General features: G+C 40.3%; 1 protein-coding gene across 1 annotated transcript in view; it reads left to right on the forward strand.

The window, feature by feature from the left end:
* The first annotated feature begins 10669 nt into the window (after positions 1–10669).
* GRAMD2B (GRAM domain containing 2B) overlaps positions 10670–19015 on the forward strand; it is a 40754-nt gene continuing 32408 nt past the window's right edge. Inside the window, exon 1 of the mRNA XM_009636558.2 lies at positions 10670–10794. Coding sequence (XP_009634853.1) covers positions 10670–10794 — 125 coding nt within the window. The remainder of the gene's footprint in view (positions 10795–19015) is intronic.

Below are 19015 nucleotides of genomic sequence, written 5' to 3' on the forward strand. Positions count from 1 at the left end.
GGTTTATACACTGATAAATGTCACAAGTTCACCCACATGACCAGAAAGACTGTTTTTTTCCAGATGGCCTATTCAATTTCGTCTTCATTTCAAAGTAGTAGTCTGTGCCCTTCCATATCCCCTCCCTTGAGGGCATAACAATGAGGAGAAAAAAAAATAAGTATTTTCAGAAAATTTTCGTGTAAAAATGGCAGTTGAACCCCAAAAGGTGGTAATTTTATCCTGGAAGAAGAAAGTTACACACACACACACACAAAAAAACCCCAAACCATTATACACGCACAGGATTGCAAGGGGAGGAATAAGGGGTTGAGTAGTTGGGAAACTTTACTGAAGGGGGGAGGGAGAAAAGTGTGGAAAGTATGGAAAGTACTAAGCCAATAAAGCATAGCAGACCACATCAGAAAAGATCAGTCTCATAATGAAAAAAAAATCAGTGGAGATTTAATCACTAGCAGTTTCAACAGAATTTAGAAAGTAGGTGTCTTATTGCTGAAGGCCTAAATAAAGTTAGAGGAGAAGAATTCAAGACAGCAATTGCAGATGGTCAGTGAGGAATACATTACAATGTACTTTTCCTAGCTTCTAAGGGAAAGCTCAGAAACAAGGCTGCATCCAAAAGTTAGGTTGAACATATGTTAGGCAAACAACAAATCCAGTGCTTGCCTGAATAACAATACACAGAAAGCAATCTGCTGATGAAAACTGCTATTCTACGTGCAAAGTTACCATCACACCTCAAGAACCTAGTACAAAACAATGATTTTTAACAGTATTTTTAAGGACACAGGATTAACATTACATTAGAATGGTTGACGTAAAACCAAACTTCTTAAACTAAGCAATGATTGTGATTATAAACCAAAGATGATTCTGAGTATGACTGCAGAGGTTTAATTTATTCTTTTAGGTATAAAAGTGGCAAAAATGATAAAGGCTACCAACAAAACTAGCAAGTGAGCAATAAAAAAAAGTTTATGTGATATTTTCTATCTTTCCTTAACACAAATAATTTCCTGTCAGATTATATGACTCAGAAAGCAAATTAATATGTATTATTTCTATAATTAAAAAATGCTAGTAATTAAAAATAATGTTAGGAATGTAAAGTCAGTTGTTAAAAAGCCAAATAGTAGTGTTTCCAGTTTAACGGAAATACTGGGCTATGTCTCCTGTTTAAGTATAAACAGACTTTTTACACTTACAGTACTATTATTGGTAACAAATTGATAGCTTGGCATATGAACTGACCTACAAATCTATACTTAGGTGTAAACACAAAGGATTGTTCTGGAAACATCAACAACTTATTTGGGCTTCTTACGCTATTAGCTTACCAGGTAGCTCGTTATCTTTTTTGTTCACTATAGGAGGTATTTTTCAATAAAGAATAATAGAAAGTAATGGTCTGGACAAAAATTCTAATTCCTCTGATTTTGAATTATAACCTGTGTAACGAGTGGACAGATTAATGGGCCAAAATTACCATGGCTCAGCTCCTTTAAGCAATGCTGCCTACTGCAAATTGAGCCAAACAATAGCCTTATGTATGTACTTCATTTGAAATATTAGGGATGCCAAGGACACAGTCCTGTATCGCTGGTCAAATCAAAGAGCTTACGTTTTCAAGGCTCTTCCTACCTCACCTATCTGAATGACACAGGAGGCTTGAATAAGCTTTTCAAACACTCATCATTAATTGGTAAGAGAGACTAGATCAAAATCAGCTGAGTTCCTATAACCTTCCCCAAATACCCTCACATCTTCAAGTTTCACTTAATGTAATTGTAAGAACAGGTCTGCTGTCATTCAACTCTTCAAGGGTGGTATTAACTTCATTAGGTACTGTTTGTACAATGCTTTAAGTTCCTCATGAGAACGTGCACAGAGGTATTTTAGACTAATGAGGCACTATTCTTATAACCTATCACTGCATAACTGCAATTTCTTTACAAGTAGTTGATGTGCAAACTCTCTTAAATGGCAAATACTGGCACATCAATCAGTTTTCACTGATGCGTACTTTAAAATAAAATCTTCCCATTAGGCTGCAGACTGTCTTGCCTACTAGTTTCAGACAAAAAAAAAAAAAATTTAAAAAATTAAAAAAGAAAACTACACACATGTGACCACCATCTCACCCATTTGCTGAAGAGTGCTGGAGCCTCCTTCCTTCTCTGCGGCCCCACAACACGGCCTGATCTGCTGATGGGAAACACAGCAGCAGCAGATACAATCTCAGCTGTAGCTGTAGAGCCTAGAATCAGAGAATCATTTAGGTTGGAAAAGACCTTGGAGATGACAAGAGTCCAGCTCAGTCCACCTGTGTTTTTCAGCAGCAGCCTTCAGTGACACCCTCAGTACAAGTATTTCACTGTCTCCTCGCACGCCAGCAGAGAAGCAACCCCAGATGTCTGGATCGACAGTCTCCTCTCCCGTAAGTGCCCAGTCACAAGAGCTCGACCCTGTTACTGCAACTATGCTCTTGGTGGCAGGAGGGGCAGATGGAGTCAGTCAACTCAGCAAGTGCAGGAACTGATGCTCTAGGCAGGACAAGTACATAAGCAACTCATGCACAACACCTAAGAGCGTCTTGGAACAAAGGAAGTTAAGCAAATCAAGGGAAACACAAAAGGATAACCAAACAATTATCCAGGTTGCAAACAGGAAGTTTGGTTCTGAAACAGTTTGTTTCTGAATAATGTAATTTCTGTGCTCTTCTTTGTCCTTCAAGAAGGAAAGACACAAGGGTTATGTAATTTAAACTGTGTACATAGCTAAATACAATAAAATCTTCAAGGGAAAAGACCCGCACCTAAACCTTAGTCCCCCTTTTGCCCTGACAAGGCTCCTTCTAATTGCCATACCTCAGCAAAAAAAGTTTTGCTTTCAGCACAGTTGCACAGAGAAAGACAGCAGATTAAAACAGATGTTTGCATATGCAAAGACAGAAATTTATCTCTGAAAGACATTCAACAGGAAAAAAAAATTTAAAAACCCCTATGTATTTCTATTTCACTTTCAGGAAGGACTCTACTGTGCAGTTCCGTAAGATTAAACTTGTCTCTCCAACTCTTCCTCCTTTTGTTTTTGTAAACACAATAAAAATACATGGTAAGAGGTAGGAAGGGAATGTAACAGCTAGGCCCATACTCTGATTGGGACTACATCAGAGCAAGTAAGTTTCCACTTCTTACAAAGAACAGAAAAACAGGTTTGAAGTGCTTAAATTTCCTGGATCTGTTTACTTTCCTCACGGGCTAGTCTAATCACTTCCTGAGAAAATAAAAGTAACCAAATCCATTATTTGTTCAGACTGTCTTTATTGATTACTGTAGGCAAGTTTCTAGCAAGTGAGGTTTATTTCCATGCTTCTTACCTACCAATTAAGTTCACTGTTGCAGCACAGGGTTGTCTGACAGTGATCTGATTAGAAGTCTGATTAAGCTCCTGTTCAGTTTAGTGGGGTTTTGTCTCAAATGCCCTCCCGTTTTAATGATTTGCTACACTGACATATTAGAGCTGGCCTTGATGCAGTTTTATTCCTGCTACCACCTTGTTATTTTACTGACAACTCTTACCAGCTGCTATCTCACCGAAATTATTACTGTCTCATGCATCTTCCTGCTGCTGCTACACTAGCTACACATTGCTGGAATTTCCTATTTTATTCACCGATGCCTTTGGCCATGCAGCCCTGGAGAGGGGGTGTCACTGCACAGTCAGCAATGGTATTTTACACTGTGCAGACCAGTACCGCATTTACCAAGTGAAGTGTTTGATAAAGCAGAGGTCTAGATAGAAGAAGCTAGCATAAGCTCACCTCAGATATGACAGTACTATGGGCAAGCAGAAATTTTCAACATTTCACAATGCTGCTTACTGAATTTATTTCTTCCTTTCATGTCAGCAGCCACCAGCTTGGTAAGATTTGTCATTTCTCATTCTTAGCAAAGTTTTATTCCAGGCCTGGCTGTAATTCTCACTTTACCACAGAAAATCTGAAAACATGACCTTGACAAACTCGGCAGATTCAAATGAGTAAATAAAAAGTTGGGGTTTTGTTCGGGTTTGGGTTTTTTAAAATTATCTTCTTACACTACTCCGAGAAGAGGATAGAAAGAAAATAAATTCACATTTTTTAATTTTTGGACTGATAGTACTGCAAGCCTCTAGTCATCAGTTCAAGAATGAGAAATGCAGCCATTTAAAAAGCTGAATTTTTTTACCTTTTTTAAGAATATCCTGCAAACATCCATGAGGCAAAGAATGGGCCATTCCCTCAAATAAGCAGCACCCTGCAAAAATCAGATGCTAGCAGCCTATTTGCTTCACATGCAATATATTCTCTTCATTACTACCACAGAGTCTATACTCTCACTCTCACCTATGCCACTCAGGCCAAGCATTATTAATAGCAGGAGTCCTTCAATCAACCAGAAGATCTATTTTTTTTGTTGATGTTAACAAACCCAAATCTCTCACACAGGGCAACAACCTCAGACACTTTTTGCCTTATATTGCTTTATCAGCCTCTGCTGCTCAAGCACTAAAGCTGTACATACGCCAAATGTTTAGACTTCAGGGTTTCTTACTGTTACAAGAAAATTTTACAAAATGCTATCTTCCAAGTCAGAGTTGCCCTTCTTAACCCCACCACATCAGACTCTCTTCTCCACCCCAATGGCTTTTTTCCAAGTTCAGTGGGTGTGGGTTTGTTTTTTAAAGAACTCTTTCCTGCCTGGAAGTAGCGGCTCCCAAATACAGATAAACCCGAATACTCCAAGTGGGTAAGTCTCATCTATGTGGCTCCAGAAGTCGAGCATAAGGGAGCTCCAGGGGGAGGAAGGTGAGCATTCATACACTGGAGTAAGCACAAGAGCATCTACTGTGGCGACAACTGTGCCAGAAAGCAAAAAAGACATAGTTTTAATTGCATGTTCCTACATAATTACTAAAGAGAGAAACAGCCACTGGCTTCCACAAACACAGACATGACACCATTCAGTTCATTCCTATATACCTCTAGGTGTCATTCAATGCTACGTTTTCATCTACGTCTCTCACTGCACCGGACCAGCTGAGGAAGTTTTCTGTCTCCTTGTTCCATAAATGTCTTTGTGATTCTACCAGTTCTGCTCTCATCCAGCATTCAGAGCAGCATAGGAGCAATCCTTGGTATCCTGTAGCATCCCATGTAACTCACCGAAGTCCTGGTGTAAGTTTAAGCATAAACAGGCACAACTCAAAACTCACTGCATGCAAACTGAGTGTATCTCACTGTTGCAGACTAAACATAGAGTGGAACAGAGCAAACACAAGTTCAAGAGGAAAACCAAGAAAACTAAGATTAGAAAGAGGAACAGAATATAGAAACCTAGATATAAAACTTATCCAAAAATGTCCAAACTGATTTTGCAGTGAACTAGACCTGATCCACATGTCATTCTGGAATTATCTGTGGAAAGCTGCACCTTTCACATGTACAATTTGGCAAAACAATACTAGCTTTTGCACAGGCTTGGTGCAGGCAGCAAAAAGGAAAATAAAAACTGGAGGCAATCCTAACCATGAAAGACAGTGTCAGGTCTCAATCAGAGCAGCAGCTTATTTGTATGTACAACAAAGAATAAAAATTATGAAAACCAAACCCGCAGAGCAAGAACTCTGTGCTTTAGGCTACTAGTTAAGTGTTGTTCCCCCCTCAATCTTTCTAGGGATCCTAACAGACTAATTATGCAGTCATATTCCAGTTTTCAGGTCTGTAAATTCTGAGACTCAGAACAAACTGATGAAACATCTACTCATCCATTCCCCTGCTCTTTATTATAAAATCTATAAAGTTTTGTGGCTGCACTCCAGCCAAGATGTAAACTCCTAAGATTGTACATAAAAGCATTCACTACCATCTCAAATGACTAGTATGACATCCTGCCACAAGTACAACAGCTGGTTTATTGTTGATTTGATTCACTCTTGGATAGTAATAAAACTGAATGTTTTGTTAGAATATCTTTCCAGACATCTCTTTACCTTTTTTGTTTAATAACGTCTCCCTTTATCATCACTTCAACTTGCAATCTTTCTGCAGTTTCTTAGCGGCTACCTATCACAAGGCACAAAGGCTTTCCTAACAGAAGTGAGAGCTCTCACTCTGAATACCCAGAATTCATCACTTCTTTCTTCTTTTCCAATAACATGAGATCTTTTTATTAAAGACATAGGGACTTAAAATAAGTGTGACACAATTGGCATTGCTAATATATTTCCTGTTATCACTCTCCTCAGAAGAAACACTTGAGGAATTAAGAAAGCAAAAATAAACTACCATTTATTTTACTGGAGTAACTCACTCTGAAAAAAAAATTCACAGCAGTCTTGAGGATAAAAGAAGAAGAGAGAATTTTTCAGGACAAATTCTAACCTTTCAGCAACGACCATTGAAGACTGAGAATAAAATTGTATGAGGTTCAAGGACACCAACGACTTTTTTTTTCCCCTCTGTCTGCCTATCAGGAACAATTGCAACAGTGCTAGACTCCACAAGATACAGCCTAGCAGGTAAGCGATAACGGAGTGTCAGTGACAAAGGTCAGAATTAAAGGGCATAGTTTGATAACTGAGAAAAATAAGGATACACTTGGCCAAATATGCATGTGGAGTTGAAGAAAAGTAGATTATTACAGGAAGAGAAACAAGAAATAAAGGGGAAAAGCTGTTTTGATGATAGGGGACAGCAAGAGACAGAGTCAAAAAAACTGTATTCAAGCTTACAAGCCACCGCACTACAAATTTCTTCAGAACATAAAGAACAATCCTCTGGGGAGACGTCCGTGTACAGCAGATAGCCACACCATCAGGAGTATCAACTTCTCTCCACACCTGATCCATCGCATCAGAAAGAGAAAAGCTATTGGTGTCTGTTAACTACTGCTAAGAGATCTGAAGCAAGCAGCTAAGGAAAATAAGTACTGTATCCACCACATACCTCTATAGGTGAAAATTGCGTAGGTGTCTAAACCTCCTCTGGAAAATTTCATGGATACCAGGAAACAGAAAGACAGGGAGCGATTGACTGCTTTTAAAAATTTGCATAGTGATTACAAACAGCATTTCAAAAGGGTAGAAAGGAAGACTCTGGGAACTACCAACCTGTCAGCCTCACCTCTGTGCCTGGGAAGATCATGGAACAGATCCTCCTGGAAGCTATGCTAAGGCACATGGAGGCCAGGGAGGTAATTTGAAATAGCCAGCATGGCTTCATGAAGGGCAAGTCCTGCCTGGCGAACCTAGTGGCTTTCTGTGATGGTATGACAACAACAGTGGACAAGGGAAAACCAATGGATGTCATCTGCCCTGAGCACAAGAAGGACATGGAACTGTTGGAGCAGGTCCAGAGGAGGACCTCAAAAATGATCCGAGGGCTGGAGCACCTCTCCTGTGAGGACAAGCTGAGAGAGTTGGGCTTGTTCAGCCTGGAGAAAAGGAGGCTACGGGGAGACCTGATTGCAGCCTTCCAGTACCTAAAGGGGGCCTATAGGAAAGATGGGGAAGATCTTTTTAGGAGGGCCAGCTGTGACAGGACAAGGGGTAATGGTTTTAAACTAAACCAGGGTAGGTTTAGACTGGATATAAGGAAGAAATTCTTTACAATGAGGGTGGTGAAACACTGGAACGGGTTGCCCAGAGAGGTAGTGGAGGCCCCATCCCTGGAAACATTCAAGGCCAGGTTGGACGGGGCTCTGAGCAACCTGATCTAGTTAGCGGTGTCCCTGCTCACTGCAGGGGGATTGGACTAGATGACCTCTAGGGATCCCTTCGAACCCAAAACATTCTCTGATTCTAGGATTCTAAGGTTTGCATAGGCCTGCATCAAAATAGCCAATCCTGAGGTTGATCATACAGCTTAGATCCCCTTCCAATAAAAATGACATGAATTCAAGTCTTTTCTTTTTTACAGGCACCATCAGATCAGCCCTTTTGGGCTCCTGAACTACAAATTACCATCTCCTCTTCCGGCCCCAAAACAATCTCCAAAACATCTCAAGATCACGACTGTGCAGAGGCACTAGAAATCAATAGTAAACTCAGTTTGTCTGAGCCTGGAAATAAGGAGAGGAAAGCTCCATCCCTTGGGCATGTAGCGACATCACTACCACCACTGTACCTCTCTGCTCCCACCAGAAATGCATCTTGTAGGTCTGCTCCTCTTCTATCAATCCAGGCAGTTACCACGCAACACTGAAGAAAAGGTGAGCCCTCTTAATAAGCAGCAGCAGTAAGAGTCTCAGGGCACTCTCACACAACCCTGTTGTGCTTCACATGGCTATACACAACGCCAGTGCCACTGCAACGAAGTTCATGTGGTGGACTTGGCATTGGCAGGTTTACAGTTGGACTTGATGATCTTATAGGTCTTTTCCAACCTAATGATCCTATGATTCTATGCAGTCAGGCCCAAGCTAGTCCTAAACTAGCTCAGTAATACCAGCTGTGTAGCCACAAGAGCATTTAACTCACCAGCTTAGTACCTAACCTGGTTAGTATAGCAGGGCAAACCTAGAAGCCCTTCAGTACAGCTATACGCAATGTTGTCACGTAATTGCAGGCTGGAAAGCATGGACTTAACCTGTGGTAGCGAGTAATGGAATATAGTAGTTTAGAGGAGGGCACGGTGCTCTGTAGAAGAACTTGACTGTTTTGTGGACAAGAGGAAAGGTGCATAAACTTGAAGGAAGAAAATTGTGTCGTGGCTGCTCCTTGCTAAAAATGTTCCTGCAATTCCCCATTCAGGGAAAAAGTTAATGCTCTCGCCCTGTACTTGCCCTTAAACATATGGAAGGAACACAGTTGCCATTCTGGCTTTTAATGAATTGTTTTGATTACATTTTGCTATACAAATAGATTGTTTTAAAAGATAAATATTTCATACTAATGATTTACAAGCTCACTATATCACTTAAGTTTTCTAATCAGTTTTAAGGATGTCTGTTTCTTTAAAAAGAGTAAGACTTCCTACCCTAAGTGGATAGATGTGAGCAACACAACCGAGCCAAGTCCAGTTCTCCTTGTGATCAGAGGAGGAAAACAGCTTTCGTTTACTGTATTTGTTGAATGTTATATCGCTTGTTTTATGGAGGAGGAATAAAGTACAGAGACTTTGCCTAGCTAGCCAGCCCTGTGTTTGTAGTCTATGTTCACACAGGATCAATCAGAAACAGAGTAACAAAAAGGCCTAGATAGCAGGAAACCAAAAATGTGTAACATAGCTACTCAGGGAGGTGTTAATTCAGAACATTTATCTTGGGGGGGAAAAAACAAAAGTCCAACTTAATTTCCAAGAAGCTTAAATGCTGCTCCTAAGTACAAGTGTTCAATTTTTTTCCATTTCACGGGGAATACCTAAGATGATGAAGAGCGTGTATTTCATTCCTTTTCTGCTTTTTTTCCCTTTCGGACTTCTCATGTTTATTTGGAATTTTCACTTCCAAGGAAATTGCTGTTTCATCTCTACCTTTGCTTTTTACCTATTATGCTAATTCTGTATTTTAATAGTTACTGTTTCTCCTGTCATTTCTGGCATTTGTAGATTTCATTACAGTTTGCTTAATACTCATCACAAAATAAATTTTGTATTTAAAAAAACAAAGACCAGGTATATAGTCATGCAAATAAAATGGAGAAAGACATCATAGTTTGACTAGATGTCTTTGAGCTTACGAGTAAAACCTGGGAATGGTCCAAATGCATTTGTACTGTTTCACAGTCTATTTATGGATGCTGAGAACAGAAAGAGAGCACTACATTCCACATGTTTGTTCAGTCTCATAGACAAACCCTTATTACCATGCAGAACCTACATGAAGTTTAACAGAATTCCTGGAGGCTTTGGGATGCTAATTCGGTATAAGAGGACTTGCAATCTAAAGAAAAGAAACATTGCTTATCGTTTCCTTGACTAATCTAATCATTATAGCCATCTTCAACAAACAGAAAACTGTGCAAATATGTAGTTGTTTGCCAATTCCTATGGAAAAAATGGCTAGGCAAACAGGGTTTGCTCAGTTGGGTTTTGGTATATAGAGAATTAACATACTATCTGTATTCAAGCTGAGCTGCAATGACTTGACTTCGTAGCAGCTACATACACACATGTGCACCAGTTTGTCACCAGAGAGGTGCAATATAGTAATTTTGACATGTCAGGACAGGTGCATATAGTCATTTCTGAAAGATATAAAATTATGTTATTCAAACTTGGGTAATTAGAGACAGGTAGATAATTCACAAAGCAGAATTTATGACAGACCATGTTAGTTTTTAGTAAAAACCTGTCAATGAAACATCATTTGAATCAGAGTTCTTGTTTTACATTCCTTCTTTTTCTTAATTCATCAAAACAATTTATTGCTATTAATACTGACATTCCCAAGACACAGTACACCTAGATTTGATGGTATTTGCTTCCAAGTAAACCTATGAAGTGCTGCGGATAAGAAAGAAAACCACCTTATGATGTCACATCAATATGTTACTCATTAACTGATTTTAAAAACTAGCTTGAGCTGGGACACGTAAGGACTGCACTTCCTATAGCAGTGCAAGGCTTTGCATTAGAAGGATTGCTGTAGAACTGAACCTACTTAACTCCACAGTTAACTCCACAAAAATGACGAGAAGAGGGAGTTCCTTGGAGGACTCCGTTTTTCTTTCTGAAAGTCAGATCAGCTTCCGAATGTCAAGTAATGACACCCCCGTCAGCCCTACAGAGAGTTCCGGATCAGTGTTTATAAGGTAAATCCTGGTGTGTTTGAGTGTTCTGTATGTACTTGATGCCGGGGGACAGGGCAGCAACACAGGAAGGCACTGGGACAAATACACGAGTGAAAATACCCGGAAGAGGAAGCTTAATATGAGAAGGCAATGCATGCAGAGATGGTAATTTCACTTGTCACTAATTGCATTGGGAATGGGGTGCTACTGTAATGGAGAATTTTTTAAGGGAGGACAGGAAGGTCTTAGTCTCTCCTTCCTCATCTACTACACTGAACTAGGGCTTTAACTGTGTATAGCACTGTACACTAATAAATGCAAGTCTTAAAATGCCCTCTGCGAGGTCATCCAGTTCTATTTATGATACTTGAGTGGATCTCTGTACAGAACAAATATAAGCATTGTTAGAACAGGGAATTTAACAAAATATTTTCATGTGTGCTTTGGCCTATATGAAACTTCACAATGCTTATTAAATTATTTTTCAAGATAAATGCTACCATAATCGCAGGGAGTAGTCACGGAAGCTGAATGCTTGCATGAATGAATACTGTTAAAGGCTTTGCTGATAGAATAATCACAAACAATTTTTAAAGGGAAATCTGTTTTCTTACTTTGGAAGGGTGGACTTGGATTGTGGACTCACATTAAGGTGGAATTCACTGTAATGAAGAATTCTAGAAAAATCATGCATATTTTAGCATAGATAAATGAGGGAAGGCAGCGTCAAGAGGGTTACTGGCACTTGCTTACTTTCCCCATCTACTGCAGGAGAGAGACAAGTAAACATCCATAGTATTTATATCAACCCATTATGAATAAAATAGCTTTAGAAAGCTATTTAAAGTAGCTTCAGACATTTATTGGCTCTTAACCAACTTGAAATTCTTTACCAAGCACTGTCCTTAATAGCTGCTCAGTACCCAGCCACCCTGAAGAGTGATTTGGAGGAAGCAGCTCTACATATTCTTTGTGTGACTGAATTGTATTCTTTGTAGCTGTGCAGAAATTCTTTATACGGTGTGACAGCTCATATCACTAATTGGGTCACAAGTACAAATAAGTCCGCTGGCCTCGTTTTTCCTCTTTTGAAATGTTATTAGGGCTTCCTCTTATTATATCTCCATAGCATCCTTTCTTCCAACTCAAATGTCAGAGAGATAACGTCCAACAGTTTGAACACAGAATAAGGAATCAGAAATTTTAAGTTTTAATTCGAGCTCTCAAAGGATTTTACCTAGAACTAATCACTTAGAACCTGTTTTTTAAAACAACATCCACATGTGTTTCTGTATGCCTCTTGATCTCATTTTCCAATTAGGCATGGGACATGAGTACATACAGTGGCATATGCAGGGTTCAACACAAGTAGGTCATGTTTAACCACTTCTAATTTGGGCAATAGAAAGTCTGCCATCTTTTCTCCATCCAGCCTGGAAACTGGGCAGACAGATTTACCTATTTTTTTATTTCCCGCTAGATAACCAGTACACAAAAAGCTACCATAAATGCTCTGATAGCAATGTGATCAGTCCTTACAAAGACCAGAGTCCTTTGCCTCAGATTTCTCAATAATCAACCTGCTGCCAAGTAGCAAGTGGCAGGGGCAGGCCTTCTAGAAATCCAGTTTACTCAATTGCTGTTTCAGTAAGAAGGAAAACATGATTATAAAGCCCTGCTGTGAAACTACACCTCTATCAATAGCAAACATGGAATAGCAGGCTGCAAACATTAGACAATCTAATATGAAGAATGCGTGATTGCACACAATGAGCTAGTAGCTGGACTGAGCTCTCACCAAACTTGCTTTTCATGCGTTTGTCACAGTCTTGATACGCTCATCCAAAATGGGCAACATGAAAAAATCACAGAAAATGCTTTTGGGAAAAAGAAGTGCAGGCTCTGCATTTTTAGGTGTTACTTCCAATACAGTCCTATTTACTTACAACATATTTCCCATATATGAAGATGCATCCACTGAGAAAATGTACTGTATTGATTGCTCTTGCTTATCCTAATTATTCATGCCTGAGGACAAAAAGTGACTATATGCCTTAGTTTTTATGTACCTCTGTTTTCACCTCACTGTAATTGGCACCACGTGGATGAGCACAACTTTGCCAGAATCCAGGCAGTTATTAACATTTCAGACAGCGGAGCTCGCAGTTTATCACCATGGCAGCATGTCACTCCTGACACAGAGTGGAACTGATTTCAGAAGCAAATTAAGACTCTGGAGCTATAGCTGAGGCGTCAGCCATGCATAATAGATCAGAAATTTGTATTGATAAAAGTATTGGCTGTGCATGTATGCAGTATTTTATCAGCGCAAATGTATAGAGGTGTTCTGACACTAGAACAAAACATTTTCCAGTAGTCCAGATCAAAATACTGGCAAAACCAGTAGGGATTTCAACCTCCCCATTGGAGCACATCCCTATAATGTGGGACAATACCCTGCATCCAGATCTCCTAAACTTTAGAAAAATCTCAAGCCTGGTGGTTGTAATTTATTTTACTGTATATTTACTTCTGCGTTGAAATTACTCCCCTCAGAAACATCCAATGCACTGCTGTAAGGCTGAGGCATAGTTCATGCTAATCCAAGCAGCCATGTTGGAGAGATAAGCACATACTTACCATCTTCTGAAAGGTGTGCTGTCTTTATAGCTCGATGATGAGCACTCGAAACACTGGCAACCGCTTTACTGCTCACAGGCTTGCACCTGGGACTTGGCATTTACCCTATGTGGCCTTGCTACGCAAGATGTATCTACGTTTTGTCTTTTTTTTTTCCCCCAGAGTAACATAGTTTCTAGTTCTAAATGAGAGAAAACAGTAAATCTATCTGGCTCAGTAGAGTAGCTTATTACTCACAACCCCATCTAATGTAAAGACTGTGAGAAAACTGATAGCTTGATTCATTCTTTCACATCATCTTGTGTCCCTCACTTTAACCTTCCTCTCCTCAGAGGAACAATCCATTCCTAAGCTCCTGGAAAGTCTGGGCGCTGTTTTTACTTGTAGAAGATTCAATTCCTCCTCAAAGAAGCTGTGCTTTCACTTTCTTACATACCTAACATACTATACTGCTGCTCTTCAGAGACTGCCAGATGATTAAAGGTTTCTCGCAAAATAACAATCACCATGTTTAGATATACCATGAGTGTTGGCATGCATGCATACCTATCTGCATATCCTTTATGATACACAGATTCAATAATTACATACATGCATGAACACTATTCATTAGATGCATGTAATCTCTTTGACGTCTTAAACATACTGGTGCACCTGGATTAAAATTTTTATATCTGTAATCTATATACAGAGATGGCACACTTTGATGTCACCCAGGATTTCCTTTGGACATTTATAAGCAGAGGACGACAAATCATGCTAAGCTGATCGACCAGGGCAGAACAAGCAGTATTTGTATTTATCTTTTCCTGCCTAGCTGGCCAATATATTAAATGATGGTTATAAATGCAGAAAAATGAATGTCACTGCCATGGGATTTGGTACTTTCATTATCAATGACAAGATCTAAGCATCACAGCATTCTAACAATGCCATCTATGAGGTATCCAGGCAATATATTGCTTGGGAAGTATGCCATAACTGCTCTTTTTCTCACAAACCGAAAGGAGACACTGACCTGTTTTTTTTAGCAAGGCACCAACTGGCTGACTGCCACCTCACAGGTAGCAGAACTGAGCTATTACATGTCACAAGGTTGCTCTTTTCAGAATATAAGAAAGTTGCCATGAACAATTTGGAGAGAGATTAGTGTTCCTTTACTTCACCACTTCCACTGTGTTTTGCCACTAACTTTCCTTCCCATACTGTTCTTTTGATCAGTAAGACACACAGGAAGGCACGTCGGTAAGACACACAGTATGCAGTGTGTCTTCTGTGACTCTACACAGTTAAGTTGCGTGAAGATCATTGGTATCAAAATGGCAGTAAGTGTGCGGTGGAGCACACATAGAATGTGTTATACATTCACTGTGAGGGGGGCTGACACCACATTACTGATGCCCCAGAAGTTTTGTGTGAGAATTTCTCTCCTTTTTCCTGCTGGGTGCTACAGTACAAAATCATAGTCTAGTCTTTTTCATCCAATTGTTTCAGTGTTCAGCCACAATGAACAGCCTCAACATGCCTCACCATTTGTGGTGAGAAATCCTCTCATTAGCTTTCAGCCCAGCTTACCTCATACACCCTATGCACTTCCTTGTCCAAAGGGGAGTTCAGCCAGAACAGTAATCCAGGCCCCTTTAAAAAAAAAACAGGAATAGATAGGCAGACAGGACTTCTAGCCACCTGCTCAGAAGAAACCAATCACCTGATATAGGTCTCTATAAAGCAATCTCACACTTTTAAAAAGAAATTAATTACTAAACTCTTAATCCAGGTAAGGAACGGGGATCAGCTGGCCAAAACTGCTTTCTACTCCTTACAAAATCGCACTGCTTATTGTGTTCTAGCCCTAGCTATCTCCTATGGACTATTTAGGACCTTGGATTACTCTGTTTATTTTGAGCATACTTCAAGTATGCTGGCTGACTTGCAGACGTTTCTGAACATCCCTGTTCGAGGCAGGAGTATCACCGACACCAGATCAGATGAGATATGGCTTTGTCTAGCTGGGTCTTGTAACCTCCAAACTTCCAGAGTCTACAGACCCTCTGGGCAGCCTCTTCCAATGCTGCCACCACTCTTTCAGTGCAGTTCTTTTCTAGTCTGCACCTCGCAAGCTGTAAGCTGTTTCCCTCTGGCTTGTGGCTGACTTTCATATATTTTAGTTCTTCACTGTTTCAGCATCTTTCCAAATGTCTATTAGTTTGTGTCTCATAATACCGCAGCTCCTATTTCTATGGTATCTAACATGTCTGCTTTCCTATCCATATTTCAACAGACTAATATAAGGACTTATTTAGCAGGTCTTCCGTCACTTAATTGCTTCCAAAGCATTTGAGTAGCATTCACAGAATCCTACCAATGCAGAATATCACACAGAAAACTGAAGACGAAGACATATAATGACCTATAATCCAAAGGTACCTGTATTTAGGTACTGTTAAGGCTGCATCTCTTTGCACCTTTTCACTCCTGCAAAGTAGTACAGAATAATTCTTTACTGAGGAGAAACATGCTCAAAGTACACCGAATGCCAGAAATCACTGTACTCATTTTCTGCTTTGTTCCTTCCCAAGGAAATTTCCTCACATTTAGCCACGCTGATACCATGTAAGCTGGAATATTTTATGAACAGCCTTGAGGGCTGTACTGAAATATACCCCCAAGATACATAAATACTGTTGATTAAGACAGTCTCTAACCCTGTTTATTTCCAGCTAGATTGTCTTTTTTATCACTCATGGGCAATATCCTATCCAGGAATCTCTAGGCATGGGTAGCAGTCCTACTGCTTTTTATACTGCCCTTTCCGGTGTGTCTCACTGGGCTCCATTACTCTTCCTTTCCTCATGTCATTCAAGACAGGATTCATAATTGTTCTGATAAATTGAAAAAGCAGCCTGAAAAAAAACATGAGTGAAATTTCAAAAGGATAAGTAGAAGATCATACTTAAGTCAAACCTAACAATCAGCTGCTAAAGTACCAGAGGAGAACATCTCAGTTGCCTTTCATAAAAGCTTCACCAGGTCATAGTACTTCAACAATTAAACCCGAGCCAGCCTCACGCTGCTGTGAAACACACACACTTTACTATGAAATATAAACAATGGTAGGGTGTATAGGACAGATAAAGTAATCTTTTAATCTTGCCTCTATTCAGCCTTCGTAAGGTTTCTGGTGTCCAGCTTGGTGCACTACACTTCCAAAAAGATCTGAACCTATCAGATACAGTTCATAGGAAAAAAAAGTCCAGAAAACACAATTTACATCTTTTATCTTAAGATAAACAGAATAAGAAAATGGGGGAAAATGGGAGACAGTTTTTCACTGTTCTTCATATTGAATAAAGAAGCAAAGGCTTTAAATTTCAGCAAGAAGGATTCAAGATCATACTAGAGATTAAGGAAGACTTCCCCTTCAGCAAACACTGGAATTGATTGCTTGAATACATTTCTGATTTAAGAACAATTTAGACAAGTGTCTTGTCTGGAATGACACAGGAATAGCAGGCCTTGACTTGGGATAGGGAATGAACTTGATGACTCAGTGAGTCTCTCCCCATTCTGATTTTCTGTGGTTTCATACGTGTCTTAAGTCTTTTTTTTTTTTTTTTTTTTTTTACAATGAAAGTTCTTCCTATTATTTCATCTCTAGTTTTTCTTCCCTACAGTGAGTACCTTGACTAATTAAAGCAGAGAGCTTTGCATACCTTGAGAATGGAGCCAGACAAAACTAAAATAGAGACTGAGCTCCAGGGACCAAGCAGCTCCTTTCCAGTTCTTGCACCACTGCGATAGAGGCAGGAACCTCTGGAGATGAGTGAGCAAAACAGTCAGCGGTAGCATTCATCTCCTGTGGCTAAATCTGCCAGAGACTGAAAATCTAAGCACTCAAAAGGCAGCTGATTTTATTTGTTCAAATATCTGAAAGTCAGATGCTCACCTACTGTAAACCAGCATTGTTCTGCTGGAGTGGGTAGAGCTACGTAAGAGTTACTCAACCACAAGTCTGCCTTCAGCCTGAAAATTAGGACTAAAATAGCAACTGGTACCTTTCTAGTGCAATGAAAGGCCTCCAAAAATGAGGCAAAGGGTAGGCAGTCACTGTTCCTACTGATTCCAGACACGCTATGCATGCCTCGGTAGTGCACACTGATATGAGAACAATTCCCAAGGAACGCAAAGCTTCATACAGGTCGATGCACCCCAGCAAAGGGTCCTCGGCCCAGACACAGGATGCCAACTCTGCCTTCCCTGACACTTTCAGTTCCAGCTCTACTCGCAGCCCAGACAACTGAAATGGGGTCTATTCTGTTATGCCTTGGACAAATGGGATGTTGTTCTACAGGCACAGGTTGCATAAGGAGGTGGGAGAGGCTCTGCAGTGCAGTACTAAACCTGCTCAGGTGCTTTGCAGGGAAACATAAGGCAGCAATCAAAGTTTCACAGGTGCAGGACCCAACAAGTCTGAAGAATCTTCCTTGTAAATTACATCTCATTTCTTTTCCAGGTGTGCCTTCATTTTCCTTTTAAATAATACATAAACATTAGTTAGTGGTGTATCCCAGAGACTAGCCATTTTAAATGTCTTCCTTGCTATGCAGCTTGGCACAGAGTCTTTAAATTTTCTTGCACTGGACCTAATTAAATCCACCTGGTCTAGCTAAGACCATACAGCAGCGTCACATTTTCTGCAGGATGAGTGTGCCCAAGGAGCTATGGCAGTCCTGAGCCTTTTCACTACTAACCCCTCCTTCTTTTTACTTTTCCTTTCTTTTTACTTATTTCCTTAATATATTGCAACAGTACCTGATACTTTGCTCTTGCACTTTCAAAATACTGTGTGTGAAGTAATCCTAACAAAGCCACCAGAAGGTTGACTGATTTGCTTCGTACAACTTTTAATCTCAGACATAGGTTAGTATCTTATCTCCTATCCTGATATCCACTCTCCTGTACATGTTCTCCCCTTACATCCTGTGAACAGCCCAGTGGCTATTAATTCTGTTCACACATTCTAACACATTAAGCCATGAAAACAAACCTTTTTCTAGAGAGGTTACTTTGAACTCTCATCCCAAGGTGGGCCTTCCTTCGGTTGTATTGTTATAGCCACAGACTCCTTCGTTGCTTTGTGAAAACGTCAGTTCACCAAACTGAACCCCAACTCAGGTTTTAACCAGGTAGCAAAACCATTTCCCATTCGTGTGTTGGCCATCTGTGTCTGCCGTGTAGGATGACTTGTGCCAAATGCTACCATTTAACATCTGCATCTGCCGTGCGGGATGACTTGTGCCAAATACTGCCATTTAACGTTTCTGAGGGCACGCAACTTCCCGGGCGGCCCCACCAGCGCGAGCTGGGGAAGGCTACGCTTGCTCTCGTTTTTGCGCAACGCTAGGTCATCTCCTGGGTAGACAAACCAGCCCGGGGTGCTGCTGAAGAGAAAGGAAACAAAAAACCACCTGAGGCAGCCACGGATGGAAACACCAGCTAATTGCCACAGGAGTTCACATTAGTGCAGCTGTCTGGAGGCCGGCATCGGTATTTGGACTGCCGCCCGCCTGGAGGAGGCACGAGGGAAACGCTCTGACAGAGA

The sequence above is a fragment of the Egretta garzetta genome, unplaced genomic scaffold (assembly GCF_000687185.1).
Source record: "Egretta garzetta isolate BGI_Z169 unplaced genomic scaffold, ASM68718v1 scaffold473, whole genome shotgun sequence".
NCBI lineage: Eukaryota > Metazoa > Chordata > Aves > Pelecaniformes > Ardeidae > Egretta > Egretta garzetta.